The following is a 17,045-nucleotide window of genomic DNA, read 5'->3' as shown; positions in this document are numbered from 1 at the left end:
TGTGTCATCCATAAAGTGGAAGGTGGAAAGAGTTTTCCTACACAGGATGCTTAACCCTATGAGAACAGAACTGTGTGATTTTGAGTATTTCAAACAACTTAATAAGCACCGTGCATCGTTTGCACAGTTTACACATTCACATAGTAATGCAAATGCCATTACTTTCTTTTGTTTGGACTGATATGAACCCAGTTTATTCAGAAGCTTTGATTGGCTATTAAATGTATTTCATAAATAAAAAAGAAAGTCAACATTTATTTCATAATGAACATGTATGTAGTAAAAGAATTTTTCTAAAATTTCACATCAGAGACTGCCTACTAAAACTTGTTTTGCTTAAAGTATTGGGAACCGCAACACAAATGGTTCCCTCTCATTTATTTAAAAGTCTTATATAGGTAATGGGGCTTCCCTGGTGGCTCAGATGGTAAAGAATCTGCCTGCAATGCAGGAGACCCAGGTTCGATCTCTTGGTCAGGAAGATCCCCTGGAGAAGGACATGGCCACCCACTCCAGTATTCTTGCCTTGGAGAATCCCATGGACTTTGGAGCCTGGTGAGGTATAGTCGATGTGGTTGCAGAGTCAGACATAGCTGAGCAACTAACACACACATATAGGCAATATCAGAATTATTTCTTACCGTGTTGACCTTATAGTTATTCAAGTAAACCTGAAAAGTGTAGAAAGTTATGATCTTTGATGCAGAGATTAAATTTTATATGCCCACATTTGGTAGCCAATGAGCTGAAAATACTGGGTTCCTTCAGAATTTGGAATGAAAAATACAAACAGAAAAGTACTCATCATGAACACGTGGAAATTATGCAGAATATTATTTATATTTTATTCATTCATCTACTCATTATACTTTTTTCCCACCAATCTAAAACTTCTCTGAAGAACAGATCTGCTATATTTATTCAAAGTAAAGGATAAAGGTGTATTATCAGTTAATGTCAAGAGTTTTAGTAAGAGATAAAACACTGGCTTAAGCCAAGAGTAAAGTTCTTATTGTGGAATTTGAAGCACCAAGAGTCTCCAGGGACAGATTTAATTTTTTTATTAGAGTCTCTGAGATTACCACTCTGTGTACTGCTCATTCATATTATTAACTCTGTGTATGTGTGTGTGTGAGAGAGAGAAAAAAGAGAGGAAAGAAGGGGTGGGGTGTGTCAGAGAGACAAAGAGAATGTCTTTAAATTTAATTTTTAAATCTTTACATTTTGAGCTAAAATTAATGTGAAATCTCATGCTGCCAAATAGTGTCAGGTATTTAAGGAAAACATTAAAAAAAAAGTAAACATCTGAGTGAATTAATTCCTTAAGAGTAGTATTTGTCTATAATTGCTTACTACCTTGAACAAACTTTTGCATTAGGGTTTTTAATTAAGTTACATACATAATTGTAACTTAGCAGCAAGTGTTTTGCATACTGAGCATAGGAATGTAACTTACAGATGTTTTAAGCCTTTGTGCTATGTTTTCTGATCTCTGCTTGCAGGGTGGCATTCCACCACAGCCACGAGCCGCGCATACGTGTGCAGTTCTTGGAAATAAGGGCTATATCTTTGGCGGACGTGTTTTGGTTAGTGTTTTTTATGGAAATGGTCTTTTTTTGTTTGATGTTTCCTATAAAAATTTATCCTTTGATTTTGTGGAATAGCTGAACATTCAGATAGTCTGGAGATTAAAATACCATTCAATAATAATTTCTAAAAATCTCATTACCTGAACAGACCGTATCTGAGTAATCACAGATGATTATAAATCATATTTTAATGGGGAGAATCCTTCACTTAAGTGATTTATCAGAAAAACTTTACCTCTTATTATCTAAATCTTATTAGTTTATACTCATTTTTTCCTTTCTCCCTTGACACATTAATTTGGTAGCTCTATGCTATTTTATTAATGCTTAGCATTGTTTCCCAATATGTAAACTTCTGATATTAAGTAAAATAGAGTTGATCTATTTTTAATATGACTTTATTTTAAAGCCAAAATTTAAGTCCATTAAATATGTAAAACACCAATTTCATACATTTTTATTTTAGCAAACTAGGATGAATGATTTGCACTACCTAAACTTAGATACCTGGACCTGGTCTGGAAGGTAAGTTCGAAATTCTAAGTATTGTTTTAACCGATAGGTATTTCTGTGTCTGTGTGTGTCTGCACATGCGTGCTGTAATCCAAATTTGGGTCTGTAAAACTGAACAGATGTTTTCTTCCCCTTCTGATTGTTTGCCTAAGCAAGGAATATATAGATATAAATATAGATTTTGTTCTTTAATCAGGCTACCTAAAACATGAGAACACTAACAGTTAAAAATTGATTATGTGAAAGTACTGGGTTTTTTTTGAAATTACTGGTTTTATATTACAAATTCTTAAGGGTCTTTAAGAAATAATGAAGTTTTAATGGAGTCAGATAACAAACAAATAAATGAGTCAAAATCAGATTTTATTGCTCCTAATATATATTTAGAAATAGAATAATATATTTAGCTATCAATTCAGCTGTTCACATAATGAGATAGAATCAGAGCCATCAGTTCAGTTCAGTTCAGTCATGTCCGACTCACGCCAGGCCTCCCTGTCCATCACCAACTCTAGGAGTTTACCCAAACTCATGTCCATCAAGTCGGTGATACCATCTAGCCATCTCATCCTCTGTTATCCCCTTCTCCTCCTGCCCCCAATCCCTCCCAGCATCAGAGTCTTTTCCAATGAGTCAACTCTTTGCGTGAGGTGGCCAAAGTATTGGAATTTCAGCCTCAGCATCATCCTTCCAATGAACACCCAGGACTGATCTCCTTTAGGATGGACTGGTTGGATCTCCTTGAAGTCCAAGGGACTCTCAAGAGTCTTCTCCAACAACACAATTCAAAAGCATCAATTCTTCGGCGCTCAGCTTTCTTCACAGTCCAACTCTCACATCCATACATGACCACTGGAAAAACCATAGCCTTGACTAGATGGACCTTTGTTGTCAAAGTAATGTCTCTGCTTTTTAATATGCTGTCTAGGTTGGTCATAACTTTCCTTCCAAGGAGTAAGCATCTTTTAATGTCATGGCTGCAATCACCATCTGCAGTGATTTTGGAGCCCCTCAAAGTCAGCCACTGTTTCCCCATCTATTTCCCATGAAGTGATGGGACCAGATGCCATGATCTTAGTTTCTGAATGTTGAGCTTCAAGCCAACACATTATGCCAAAGTACAAATACTATTAAAAAAGGAAACCACAGAAGTACTAGAAGGAAATATAACAATTTAGCTTTAACATCTTGGCGTGGAAAAAGCTTTTCTAAAGATGATATAAACCCAAAATTCATAAATGAAAAGACTGATAAGACCACTTAAGAATTAAATGTTTCTGTGTAGAAATTAAATATTTCTGTGTAGAAATATATACCATAAAAAGTTAAGAGGCAAGTTGGAAAATGCAAGCAAAAAGCAAACTAGAAGTAATATTTACAGTAATTCTAACAGCAAGGGCTGTGATTCACAAGAACTCAGAAAATCAGTAAAAAAAAGACAATACAGTAAAACTGAACAAGGAACGTGAATGAGCACCTCATAGAAGAAATACAAATATTTATAAATTATTTTTTAAATGTTCAACTTCATAAATTATTAAAGAAATTGAAATAAAAATAATAATTTTCACTTACCAGGAAGAATAATTACAAATGACCAGTGTATCCTAGGTTGTAACAACACAATTAGTGGGTGTTTAAATTTGTACAGTTTTCTGGAAGGTGATCTGGCAATGTGTTTAAAATATGGAATTTCTACTTTGATCCAAAATTCCTCCTAAGACAAAAATTGGACAGGTGTTTATATGTGTGCACATATGTGTATATGTGTGTGCATACACAACAAAGATGTTTATGGCAACATTATTTATAAAAGCAAAAACATGACATCAACCCTCATGTCCATAAGTGGGGTCTGTTAAATCATGATACATTTGCCCAGTGAACTGCCATGCTTCCATTACCAAAGGAAACTATGCTTCATGGAAATATTCTGCAACATACTAATTGAGTGAAAAAATTTACAGAACAGAATATGTGATCCTATTTGTATATTTTTAATAAATATGTTTAAATGTGCTTAAAAGTCAGGAAAGATATATACCAAATTATGATTTCTTATTGCTGGAGAACAGGATTACAGAACTCTCCTTTATAAAAAATAATTTTGTGGTTGAACATTTTGTAACCCAAATATTTTTTAATAGTTATAAAAGCAGTAAAAACATGTCCATTTTGGAAAAAACAAATTACATCTTCTACCACAGGCCCATGTTATTCTCACTTCCTAAATTACTTAAACTTTTGCACTTATGGTCTTTTTGTATGGTTTTTTTTGGGCCTCAATGGATCTTAGTTCCCTGACCAAGGTTTGAACCTGTGTTCTATGCACCAGGAAGTCCTTGTGCTTATGTTTTTATTTTAAGAATATGACAATATTTGTTTGAAATCTTTAGAGGTTTATCCTGGATCTGGAATGGCTTGCATGCTTTTATTTTGCAGTTAGAGTAGCTAGTATTTTCAGGAAATTCCATAATAAAAAGACCAAAGTAAAAAACAACAAAATCCCGTAGTCAGCTGAAAATACAAAATTAAACATGAAACAACAGTCAAAAATGATAGACATGAAAATAATTACATTGAAAACCTAAAGAAGTTTTTACTGATTTACCAACAGGGAAGCCGAATCTGGCCTCTGTACACTGACAGTGAATTAAATCTCAAAGATAGAGTTTTGGGTGAAGTAAAAAGGAATAGCTCTATTGCTTTGTCAGGCAAAGGGGCCCACAGTGGGCTAATGCCCTCAAAACTGTGGGTCCCCACCCAAGGGAGCTTGTGAGGAGTCTTACAGTCCAGGAACAGGGCTGCTGATAAGGATCAGGGTTTGTGCAAGGTCCACATTCCTTCAGTCCAGAGATGTCAGATGATGACGGGCCAACTGTGACCTTCTCTGCCATGATGAATGCTTCATCCAGTAGTTAACATCTTCCATTTGGTGAGGGTTTCAGTGCTACATCCTTTGAGGCGGGAACCAGGACCCTGCCCCAAGAATGCACTTTTGATTCTTCACTACTCTTCCCTTGTTTCTACACCCCCTCGTTTCCCTGATTAGCAACTGTTTCAACCTGCCCTGGTTTTAGAAAAGGCAGAGGAACCAGAGATCAAATTGCCTACATCCTCTGGATCATGGAAAAAGCAAGAGAGTTCCAGAAAAACATCTATTTCTGCTTTATTGACTATGCCAAAGCCTTTGACTGTGTGGATCACAACAAACTGTGGAAAATTCTGAAAGAGATGGGAATACCAGACCACCTGACCTGCCTCTTGAGAAACCTGTATGCAGATGAGGAAGCAATAGTTAGAACTCGACATGGAACAACAGACTGGTTCCAAATAGGAAAAGGAGTACGTCAAGGCTGTATATTGTCACCCTGCTTATTAAACTTCTATGCAGAGTACATCATGAGAAATGCTGGGCTGGATGAAGCACAAGCTGGAATCAAGATGTGAGAAATATCAATAACCTCAGATATGCAGATGACACCACCCTTATGGCAGAAAGTGAAGAGAAACTCAAAAGCCTCTTGATGAAAGTGAAAGTGGAGAGTGAAAAAGTTGGCTTAAAGCTCAACATTCAGAAAACTAAGATCATGGCATCTGGTCCCATCATTTCATGGGAAATGGATGGGAAAACAGTGGAAACAGTGTCAAACTTCATTTTGGGGGGCTCCAGCAGCCAAAGATGGAGAAGCTCTATACAGTCAGCAAAAACAAGACCAGGAGCTGACTGTGGCTCATACCATGAACTCCTTATTGCCAAATTCAGACTGAAATTGAAGAAAGTAGGGAAAACCACTAGACCATTCAGGTATGACCTAAATCAAATCCCTTATGAGTATACAGTGGAAGTGAGAAATAGATTTAAGGGCCTAGATCTGATAGATAGAGGGCCTGATGAACTATGGAATGAGGTTCGTGACATTGTACAGGAGATAGGGATCAAGACCATCCCCAAGAAAAAGACATGCAAAAAAGCAAAATGGCTGTCTGGGGAGGCCTTACAAATAGCTGTGAAAAGAAGAGAAGCAAAAAGCAAAGGAGAAAAGGAAAGATATAAACATCTGAGTGCAGAGTTCCAAAGAATAGCAAGAAGAGATAAGCCTTCTTCAGCGATCAGTGCAAAGAAATAGAGGAAAATAACAGAATGGGAAAGACTAGGGATCTCTTCAAGAAAATCAGAGATACCAAAGGAATATTTCATGCAAAGATGAGCTCTATAAAGGACAGAAATTGTATGGACCTAACAGAAGCAGAAGATATTAAGAAGAGATGGCAAGAATACACAGAAGAACTGTACAAAAAAGATCTTCACAACCCAGATAATCACGATGGTGTGATCACTGACCTAGAGCCAGACATCCTGGAATGTGAAGTCAAGTGGGCCTTAGAAAGCATCACTACGAACAAAGCTAGTGGAGGTGATGGAATTCCAGTTGAGCTATTCCATATCCTGAAAGATGATGCTGTGAAAGTGCTGCACTCAATATGCCAGCAAATTTGGAAAACTCAGCAGTGGCCACAGGACTGGAAAAGGTCAGTTTTCATTCCAGTCCCTAAGAAAGGCAATGCCAAAGAATGCTCAAACTACCGCACAATTGCACTCATCTCACACGCTAGTAAAGTAATGCTCAAAATTCTCCAAGCCAGGCTTCAGCAATATGTGAACCGTGAACTTCCTCATGTTCAAGCTGGTTTTAGAAAAGGCAGAGGAACCAGAGATCAAATTGCCAACATCTGCTGGATCATGGAAAAAACAAGAGAGTTCCAGAAAAACATCTATTTCTGCTTTATTGACTATGCCAAAGCCTTTGACTGTGTGGATCACAATAAACCGTAGAAAATTCTTAAAGAGATGGGAATCCCAGACCACCTGATCTGCCTCTTGAGAAATTTGTATGCAGGTCAGGAAGCAACAGTTAGAACTGGACATGGAACAACAGACTGGTTCCAAATAGGAAAAGGAGTTCGTCAAGGCTGTATATTGTCACCCTGTTTATATAACTTATATGCAGAGTACATCATGAGAAACGCTGGACTGGGAGAAACACAAGTTGGAATCAAGATTGCCAGGAGAAATATCAATAACCTCAGATATGCAGATGACACCACCCTTACGGCAGAAAGTGAAGAGGAACTCAAAAGCCTCTTGATGAAAGTGAAAGAGGAGAGTGAAAAAGTTGGCTTAAAGCTCAACATTCAGAAAATGAAGATCATGGCATCCAGTCCCACCACTTCATGGGAAATAGATGGGGAAACAGTGGAAACAGTGTCAGACTTTATTTTTCTGGGCTCCAAAATCACTACAGATGGTGACTGCAGCCATGAAATTAAAAGACGCTTACTCCTTGGAAGGAAAGTTATGACCAACCTAGATAGCATATTAAAAAGCAGAGACATTACTTTGCCAAGAAAGGTTCATCTAGTCAAGGCTATGGTTTTTCCTGTGGTCATGTATGGATGTGAGAGTTGGACTGTGAAGAAGGCTGAGCGCCGAAGAATTGATGCTTTTGAACTGTGTTGTTGGAGAAGACTCTTGAGAGTCCCTTGGACTGCAAGGAGATCCAACCAGTCCATTCTGAAGGAGATCAGCCCTGGGATTTCTTTGGAAGGAATGATGCTAAAGCTGAAACTCCAGTACTTTGGCCACCTCATGCGAAGAGTTGACTCATTGGAAAAGACCCTGATGCTGGGAGGGATTGGGGGCAGGAGGAGAAGGGACGACAGAGGATGAGATGGCTGGATGGCATCACCGACTCAATGGACATGAGTTTGAGTAAATTCCGGGAGTCGGTGATGGACAGGGAGGCCTGGTGTGCTGTGATTCATGGGGTAGCAAAGAGTGGGACACGACTGAGCCGAACTGAACCTGCCTTTTCGAACTCAGAGAAGGGGACACAGAAAGGCTTTTGTGCCTAGGAGGCCCACAGGATCCAGCTCGGTTGCTGTAGGAATGATGCTCAGTATGCATTGTGAATAACTAGGAATTAATTTTTTAAATTTTCAGTCTGTATTCTGTGGCCAAGAGGGATGGACGTTACAAGGAAAGAAATTGCGTAAATTTGTCTAAGAATTTAAGAATGTTTTAAAATATTCTTGTTGGTGGGATTAGTAGAATCAAATTTTTTTAAACTGGAAAGGGCAGTTTTTTCTTTTGAGATCTGAGATGATCAAAAACCTTTTATTTTGACTAGACTTTTCTTCTTTTTCCCTCACCACAGGATTCCTATTAATGGAGAAAACCCTAAACATCGGTCATGGCATACTTTAACACCAATAGCTGATGATACGCTTTTCCTGTTTGGTGGACTAAGTGCAGACAATATTCCATTAAGTAAGCTGAAGTTTAGCCTACAATTAATATCTTATTCTTTTTACCTGATTGTATTTGATACTATGGTATCTTTTTTCTGATTTTATAGTTTACCTTTATCCCCAACTATGTGGTCACATCAAGAATTAGAAGGCCCCTTTGCTTTTGTACCCTTACCTCTCTTTAGGGTCTCCTGTTACCTGGGTGTAGGGAAAGGAAGTAGTTGAACCTAGGGGAATTAAAGCCCCTTTCAACTATAGTATTCTGTGATTTTGTGTCCTCCTAATTTTTGATCCAGATGCTTACGCTGTAGTCTAGAAAAGGGATTAGAAGAAGAGCCTTTCCCAGAAGGCTCTGAAAAGCAAGATGGGAATGCCAGTTGCTTCTTTTTTTGTTCCAGAAGTATAAAGAAAGTGCTTAGCTAGAGTATTTTTAACTCCTGACACTACTGATTCCAGCGGCTGTGAGTTTGTATCCCAGTTTTTCTTCAGCAGTAAAAATTGTGGCATCAAGATAGACAAATGACCAAGAATTATTCACTTAGTTTGACATATTAAGTGTTTTGTACTTTACTTCAGAGTTTTCATAGCTAGAGACAGTTTCCTTAAGATACTTTATATACCATTAAGACCTTTTATATAGGCTGTAAAAACAATTACTTGTTTTCCAACAAAAATTTCTCTTGAGCATCAGCTGTGTACCTGGCAGTCTGCTGGCCAGGAAACTTCAGATGCTGATTGGAGGAGCAGCCAGTTTTTGTAGATTTTTATACTTGTCTAATTTGTGGGTTTTTTAATTAAAAGAGGGAATCTAATTTAAAAACTAACATCGACACATCTTAGATACAGTATTGTGTGTCACTTATATCTCAATAATAAAACTGGAAGAAAAAAATTAACATTTACCCATTACACTAGGGTTTATTTAATATATCTTCATGAGCTCTAGTGCTTCAGATCCCTATATGCTGGTTTTTGTCTTAGTTCAAACTCCTAGTCCAGTCAGTTTCTTACCTTAGAGATTCAGCTTAAGATACAGTCACGTGGGTATCAGATGATCCCAAAAAACCACTTGTAGCTTTCTTGGCTGTGACTGTAGCATTGTGGTTAAATGATAACAGCATTGTGGCTGTTTACAAAATGTCCAGTTTTTTGTTGTTTTTTTTTAGTGATGCTCACTGAACTATGTATGGGGAAAGTAATAAGAGAGCTAGGATTTGCTTTAGAATAATTCAGCAGCAAGAATAACAAAAAGAGATAAATGGAGCACATGCGGCAAAATCTCAGTAGTTGTTGAATCTGGGTTATGTGAAAGTTCATTGTCATGTTCACCTGACTTTTGTCCATGTCTGAGAATTTTTATGATAAAATATGCACACACACAAAAGATAGTCATATAAATGTAGCATGATAAATTTGGGGCAAAAAATTAAAATTTTATCCCAAAAACCTGATCTTAATTTTTAAACTGTCATAATATTGCAGGTGATGGTTGGATTCATAATGTCATAACAAATTGTTGGAAACAGCTTACACATTTACCTAAAACAAAACCCAGGTAAGTCCAAAAGTTGGCAAATATTGAAATAGTTAAGAATTTTAAAGTATTAAAATATAGCAGTAAATTTATAGTGTTTGTCATTAAAGCAAGAAACCATTTGGAAGGATATATTTCAAATAAACTTCATATTACCCAAATAATAGATAGTAGAAAGGATATATTCAGTTTCTATCCATATTTGTATATTTGAAAGTATTATTCTTTTAGCTAACTGCATAATCTTGCCTGATAAATATGAAAAGGCTAAGAAATTGAAAGTCTCATATAATGTTAATATTTTTAATAAGTAGATGAAAATGAGGTTGGCTTTATTAGTAGTTGGGTTTTGAAGTGGTTTATAGAAATTTAATGAGGAAGTTGCTTTCATGTTTATCAAGTAGATGACAGATTATTATTTTATTAACTGATGTACTCATTAATGTAAATTTCTTGAAAATGTATTAGTTACTTGTGGTATATTATAGAGTAAAAAATTGTAGAAAAATATACCATTATTAGACTGCAAAGAAAATCACATTCATATTGTAATTCTTATTTTTTCTAATTTGATTGAATGTAATGAAGATATATTCATAGGAGATTCAAGTAGTTTTATTCCTTTTCATGTCATGTATTCCAGAATTTTTTACTATAGATTATTTATATTAATGTGAAGCTAATTAATGATATATTAATGCATAACCTAATGTTATGTATTTCAGAAATTTAAGAAATAACAAGTAACATACTTGAGAAAAAGGCCTGAGAAAATATATATACATTGTGTATATATTAATATGCACAATACATTTAGAGCTTATCATAACTTCATATGTGATTATTATATTCTTATATATAAAAATTCAGTGGAATGTATTAGCAATTCTGGGTCTTTTGAAATATATTGTTTAATTTGAAGAGTTTTATATTAAAATCCAGGAACCCAATGTTCTAGTCCTTGCTCAGCTAACACTTAGTTTTTTGGCTTGGGAAAGTCACTTTGAAGAAGCTGAGCATCAATTTCTTCATCTATGAAATGAGGGAGTTGGACTAGATGAGCTCTTAGTTCTCTTCCAGTTGTCTGTGTGAATGCATTACTTATAGACCACAGTGGTAGTAAGAATGTGTTTAATTTTTCATTGCTCCTGTTTAATATTTAAATCCTTAATGAGTAATTAGAGCCATACAACTGTTATCAGTAAAATACTAGTTAGAACTGAGCTATGTGAAGAGATTTCTTTGAACTCAACTGATGTGTCATGTAAATCATATGCTTTATTAGAATGTTTAGGTGATAAGTTTAGAGCAGCTGTGAGAGGACAGAAACTATCAGTCTATAGAAAAAACATCAGGTTGCAAGCTAGATGTCACCAAAATCAAGGCAGGAAAGGCTTTCCAGTGTTCCGAGATGATGAAGTCCAGGCCAGAGTTCCCCTCAGGCAGATAAGACAGAGGCAGATCTATCTTCAGGTTACAAGGTGAGGAGGAGAACAGGTGGGGTACAGTTTACTGTAAGGAGAACATGCATAAGTGTATATATACGAATTGTTTTTATGAAAGTAAGAATGTACTTAACATCAAAATGTATTTTGTGCAAACTTTTCCAAGTTATAATTTGAAAGGTAAGCTGCCTAATCCTCCTCTTGTAACGCTGCAGAAAGGTTTCTTAACTTTGTTATTACTGACATTTTGGACCAAATTATTCTTTGTTGTTAGGGGTGTCCTGTGCATTTTAGGATATTTAGAAGCATCTCTGGCCTTTACATAATAGATGCCAGTGGTGTTGTGCCCACTCCCTCTTGCCACACATACCTGGTATTATAACAATCAAATATCTCCAGATATTGTCAGATGTCCCCTTGGGGGCAAAATTGACCCTGGTCGAGAACCACTGTCCTACAGTCTAGCACACTCTTCACTAGGTCTCACTTTAGATAAACTATGCTTAATAGCCATCTATGTAATCATATCAGATCATCTATATAGGTGGCTATCAGCAAGGTCCCTTTTCTGTTTCTGTAAAAGATGTCCAGTAAAGAGTTGATATGTAGAGCCTTGAGCACTGTTGGATCCCATGAGTATTGCCAAGGTTACACATGGCTTTCCCTTCTCAAAATTAAGCTGTTCCTTCCTGTGAGGGCTGTCTCCTTTGCTCAGTCCCTCCTCAAAACCCTGTCCCCAATCCTACAACATAATCTGCGTGTTGCTGAAGATCTATACAATTTATATTCTAACATACAAGTTGGAGAATTGGGCAGAGTATTTCCCAAACAAAATTTCTAATGACTCAGTTCTGTTCTGAGTTCCAAGTGCATTAGTCCTTAAATGTGTCATGATTGTTTGAGAAAACTATTTTAACAAATTGTACACAATCCCACTGTTTGCACTTGTGGAAATTAAATAAAAAGAATTAATGTACTAAAAATAGTTGTGTGGTAATAAAAGACATGTTGGGAGGCATCTGTTGCTTCAGCAATTTGGTCTGTTAAGGAAAGCAATCAATTACTCTCAGAAACAAAGTAATGACTTTGTGAAACTTTTCATTTATTTTCTAAAAGTGAGAAATTATGTGTACTGTTTTCTGAGAGTTAGACCCCCAGAAACATTGAATTTTATAAAAACGTAACATTGCTTTTGGTAAATAATATGAAATCATACATGAATATGAGCTATCAAGCCATTTCCAAAACAACATTAGATGCTCTAGCTCTTTCTGAAATAATTTGTGTATTGAGTTAATTATGCTCATATTTTGTGTTTGCTTTTGTTAGTCAGAAGTTTTTGAGCACCTACTGGATGCAGAAAACCTTATTAAGCATTTTTAAGGAGAACATAAAATTAGATTACCCAAATTCCAGTGGTGTGCTGGTACATAGTTAACAACTGCTCTCCAAGAAAAACAAAACCAAAAAAAATCCTAATTTGCTGATTTCCACTGTGGCCAACATATCATTGAACATGGAGTTGACAGGCACCACTGGCTTTACCCATGGGGCACACTACTGGGGCCATTTTTGACCTTAAAGACTTTATAGAGTTTTTGTTGGGGGTTAGAAAACAAATTACATCAAACAATTGAAGTAGTAGATAGAGCAGTTTGTCTTCAAATGTAAGTTAAGATATTATAAAATAAGCACATAAATGTTGAAAGGTGCTGAGCAGGGAGGGTAACAGAGCCGATTTGGGTGGTCTTTGGAATGCTTCCTGGGGATTTTGAGCCTGTTTTTAGGCTCTAAGAGAATGACTTCTCATTCTAAACCTAAGATACAGGGTGAACCAAAGCCTAGAAAGAGATATAAGCTTTTCTCTTAGGGGACACAAATGAATGAACTTGGCTGAAGTTGGAGGGAGGGGTCATTTATGAAAAGAAAGGAATTACAATTTATCAGAAAAAGAAATAGCTGTTGATCATAAATTTTAGGCTAAGAACAATGGCACAGATGCTTCCTGATCAGGAAATATTCATGTTTAAAAACAATAAATATTTGAAATATATTCTTTATCAGCTCTATGTAGCTGGAAGAGATTAGAGACAGACAAATGAGGAACATGTTATGGTATTCTGTACCCAAAGTGATTAATGTGACAATGTAAAGAGAATGATGAGAATAGCGCCATGGCAGATAGCAATAAGAAAACTGTTTATGGAATAGGCTGGTCAGTTCTTTTTAAAATTGTTTTATTTTGTGATACTATTTATGAGAGAAAGAGGTTAGAAAAAAGTTGAAGGATATAATATGAAAGAGTTATTGGGAGTCATCTCTTTCATTGAAATAATGTGATTTAATGAACCCTAGAACTTAAGTCTCTAATGATTCCAGAGGAATCTTTAAAATCTAACCTCTTTGAGGATATGGCACAGGCTTACGTTCAATCATGCCTCTTTTGAAATAGATTCAGTTTTAGAGTGTTCACTTTAAAATTGATTTATATGTGATGTACAGCTTCTTCCTTGATAGTATGTCACTGTTTATAATTTTCAATCACAGGTTATGGCACACAGCCTGTTTGGGAAAAGAAAATGAAATAATGGTATTTGGCGGGAGCAAAGATGATTTACTTTCCTTGGATACAGTAAGAAATTTTCATATCTAAATATTTTCTCTGAGTAATTGTTTTATTGAAGCTAAATGGCTGTTCAAAAAGATTATTGATATTCTCACATTGAAAAATATGGAAGGGCACAAAATGTTACACCGTTGTATGATTAATCTCCAGAATGAGTGACTTTTGTGAAGCATTTCAGGATATTTGGAGTTGATAAATCAAAATAGGTCTATTAACATTAGTCAAGTTATTAAGAAGAGCTTTAAAAAGATGACTCTTCCTTTTCTCTTTGACCCTTCCCATAGTCTGGGTATTTATAATTTTATCAAATTAAAATATTTTTAAAATATTTGTAAACATGAAAAGAATACATATAATGTATATGTAAACTACTAAGTATAAGTACTCTTGAAATTTGCTACCTAACTCAATAACTGGAACATTATCAACGCTAGCTTTTCCCTTCATGAGGAAACTACTTTGAAATGTTTATATTTTATTTCTATTTTATGTTCCCTTTGCCACTGCTTTATCCACCCCTGTTTTACAATTGAGTTTAGTTAAAGCATTCTTATTTTAAAATCTGATAAAACTTAAGTCAAAGGAATAAATGAGTAGATTTTGTAGTTTGTGTGGCTCAGCTGTTAAAGAATCTGCCTGCAATGTGAGAGACTTGGGTTCGATCCTGGGTTGGGAGGATCCTCTGGAGAAGGGAAAGGCTACCCACCCAAGTATTCTGGCCTGGAGAATCCCATGGACTGTGTAGTCCATGGGGTCGGAAAGAGTTGGACTTGACTCTCACTTTTCACTTTGGAAAGTATTTTCCTTTCCCTCCTAGCACCCTGGGAAATTCAGAGAGATGGGCACAGTCTGTACATGATGGACCAGGAGCTCAGGATTGCTTGCTCTGGTTTGCATCAGGCGCTGGGGAATGGCTGACGCTGGGAGCTGGCAGGGGTGGGCTACTCTTGAGCCAGAGCCCGCCCCCAGGAGCCCCAGTGCCCTCTCACGTCTTCAGGCATTGTTTTCTCCAGAGTTGCTCCCACAGAGTGGCAAGCCCTGAAATAAGGTGGCTTTTCTCCTGGGAATTTGGTTTACTGTAAGGTTCTGGGGCCTCCAAATCAAATGTTAGGTATAGTGAAAGTTTTAGAACTTTCTTTGGCTAAGAACTCAGTGCTTTAATAAAAGATTAAAACCACAACTTTACCTTTATTTAAAAAGCAAATTTTTTGGTTTGTCTTTGTTTTCTTGGCACTAGAAATCTCTATTTATTTAGGATACAAACTTTATCATTAACATATGAATTCTGATTAAAATCATGATCATAAATTGTGAAATTCTAAAGACCTATTTGAAAGGATAAGAAAAATGTTTGCTGACTCCTCCCCATTAACTTTTAGATGAGAGAGTCATTATCCAAAAAATCATCCAAATCTGTGATTTTCAAATTAGGAATTCCCAGGGAATCTATCACCTGGAAAAGGGAGACAGAATAAAGAGATTTTAAAATGAGTCATGTGGAAAAAAAGTTCTGCTTAAAAGACAAAAAACTTGAAGACCACTACCATTCTCATTTTGAAACCATGTTCTAAGAAAAAAACATTTGCAGTTATATAGGCTGTGCTTAGTTAAAAGTTGGGTCACTGAAAAAATTGTAACCATACACCCAGAGTTTGTATAGCTAGGCAGGTATGTATATATTTGTGTGTGTGTGACTAGAGATTTATTTGCTGCTTTACATAATTTCTTCTACATTTATAAAATAGAAATACTCAGTTATTAATGTTATTGTTATTTTTATTAAAAGTCTTGATAACTCCTTTTTTATGTTGATTAGGGTCATTGTAATGATTTATTGATCTTTCAAACACAGCCTTATTCATTACTCAGGTAAGAAAATTCATTACTTTAAAATATATATGTTATTAATATATGATCATTTCTTTCTTCTTCCTTTTTGGGAAGTGTTACAATATTTTTCAAGTAGTTTATCACTTGAATTTAAGTTTACAGCTGCCTAAGAGTATAACCAAATTTGTAATGATGAACCATACGCCAGTGTAATTTCTAAAAATTAAAATATACAGTGTAGTCACATTTTTGTTTCTAAAATTGAATTTAGTTCATGTAGGAGTATTAAACATAGTGTATTTCCTTGATTCTAGGCCCAACTTTTTCATATTTTAACTTTTCTGAAATCAGAGTATATTATACTAGAGTATAATATCAGAGTGTCTAATACTAGACACATATATGTGTGTCTCAGTTAGTATATAGAATTTCTCTTTTAACCCCAAAGTTGTTGTTTAGTTATTGGTGTGACTTTGTGGGTCAGCTCTGCCCAGGAAGAGTTTTGAGAGTAAGCAGGGGGCCAACAACGGAGCATTAAGAACTCATAACATTTGAGGCAGAGGACAAGGAGGCACAAGAGAGTGAGCAGAGTTAAAGATGAAGCAGGAGGTAACAGAGCGCAGAAACTGAGGGGGGAGATCACTGCCGATGGAGCATCTGCCCACTGTGAGGAGGTCACGGAGCATCTGGGTCGGCAAGTGCCGTGGAGTGTGGCGGTACTAAGATGTCGTTGGTACCGTAAGGGGGAAGCCAGGATAACTTCTGGGGGTGAGCACCACAACCAGAGGAGTGAGGGTACTTGTTTCCATGATTATGCGAGAAGCCATCAGCGAGTCAGCTATTGGAAACACAATAAATGAAGGGCAAATGAATGGAGCAGGCTCTTGAGATTTTAGCTAGAGGTAATAGAATTATCCCTTGACTGGAGGAAGAGTACTTTTAAAATAATGGGGAAAGGAGGAAATATAGCTATAAAAGTAGGTGGCTTTGTTGGTTGGGGCAGGGCACGGAGGAGGTTTTGGCTGACAGCGAGGTTGTCTGAGGAGGAGGAGGAGAGGCAAGGCTATGAACTTAAGAGTGGTGAGGGTGTGCCACAGCTGCTGAGGAGACGGCGAGCAGATGCTGACGAGGGATGTATGAACACAACACTGTCCTGCTGAGCACTCAGGGGGCTCAGCTGAGATGGAGCAGAATCT

General features: G+C 36.5%; 1 protein-coding gene across 4 annotated transcripts in view; it reads left to right on the top strand.

Annotated features, from left to right (window-relative positions):
- The window catches only part of KLHDC1 (kelch domain containing 1), a 40,891-nt gene that overhangs the window by 18,818 nt on the left and 5,028 nt on the right, over nucleotides 1-17,045 (top strand). For all 4 annotated transcript variants that reach the window (XM_070378115.1, XM_070378117.1, XM_070378118.1 and 1 more), the window contains 6 exons: nucleotides 1,503-1,586; nucleotides 2,056-2,114; nucleotides 8,321-8,433; nucleotides 9,897-9,969; nucleotides 13,941-14,025; nucleotides 15,836-15,888. In XM_070378115.1, the coding sequence (XP_070234216.1) occupies nucleotides 1,503-1,586; nucleotides 2,056-2,114; nucleotides 8,321-8,433; nucleotides 9,897-9,969; nucleotides 13,941-14,025; nucleotides 15,836-15,888 (467 nt within the window). The remainder of the gene's footprint in view (nucleotides 1-1,502; nucleotides 1,587-2,055; nucleotides 2,115-8,320; nucleotides 8,434-9,896; nucleotides 9,970-13,940; nucleotides 14,026-15,835; nucleotides 15,889-17,045) is intronic.

The sequence above is a fragment of the Bos mutus genome, chromosome 10, assembly GCF_027580195.1.
Source record: "Bos mutus isolate GX-2022 chromosome 10, NWIPB_WYAK_1.1, whole genome shotgun sequence".
NCBI classification, from domain to species: domain Eukaryota; kingdom Metazoa; phylum Chordata; class Mammalia; order Artiodactyla; family Bovidae; genus Bos; species Bos mutus.
The sequence above is the reverse complement of the archived record's forward strand: the minus strand, read 5'-3'. Positions and strand labels throughout refer to the sequence as shown.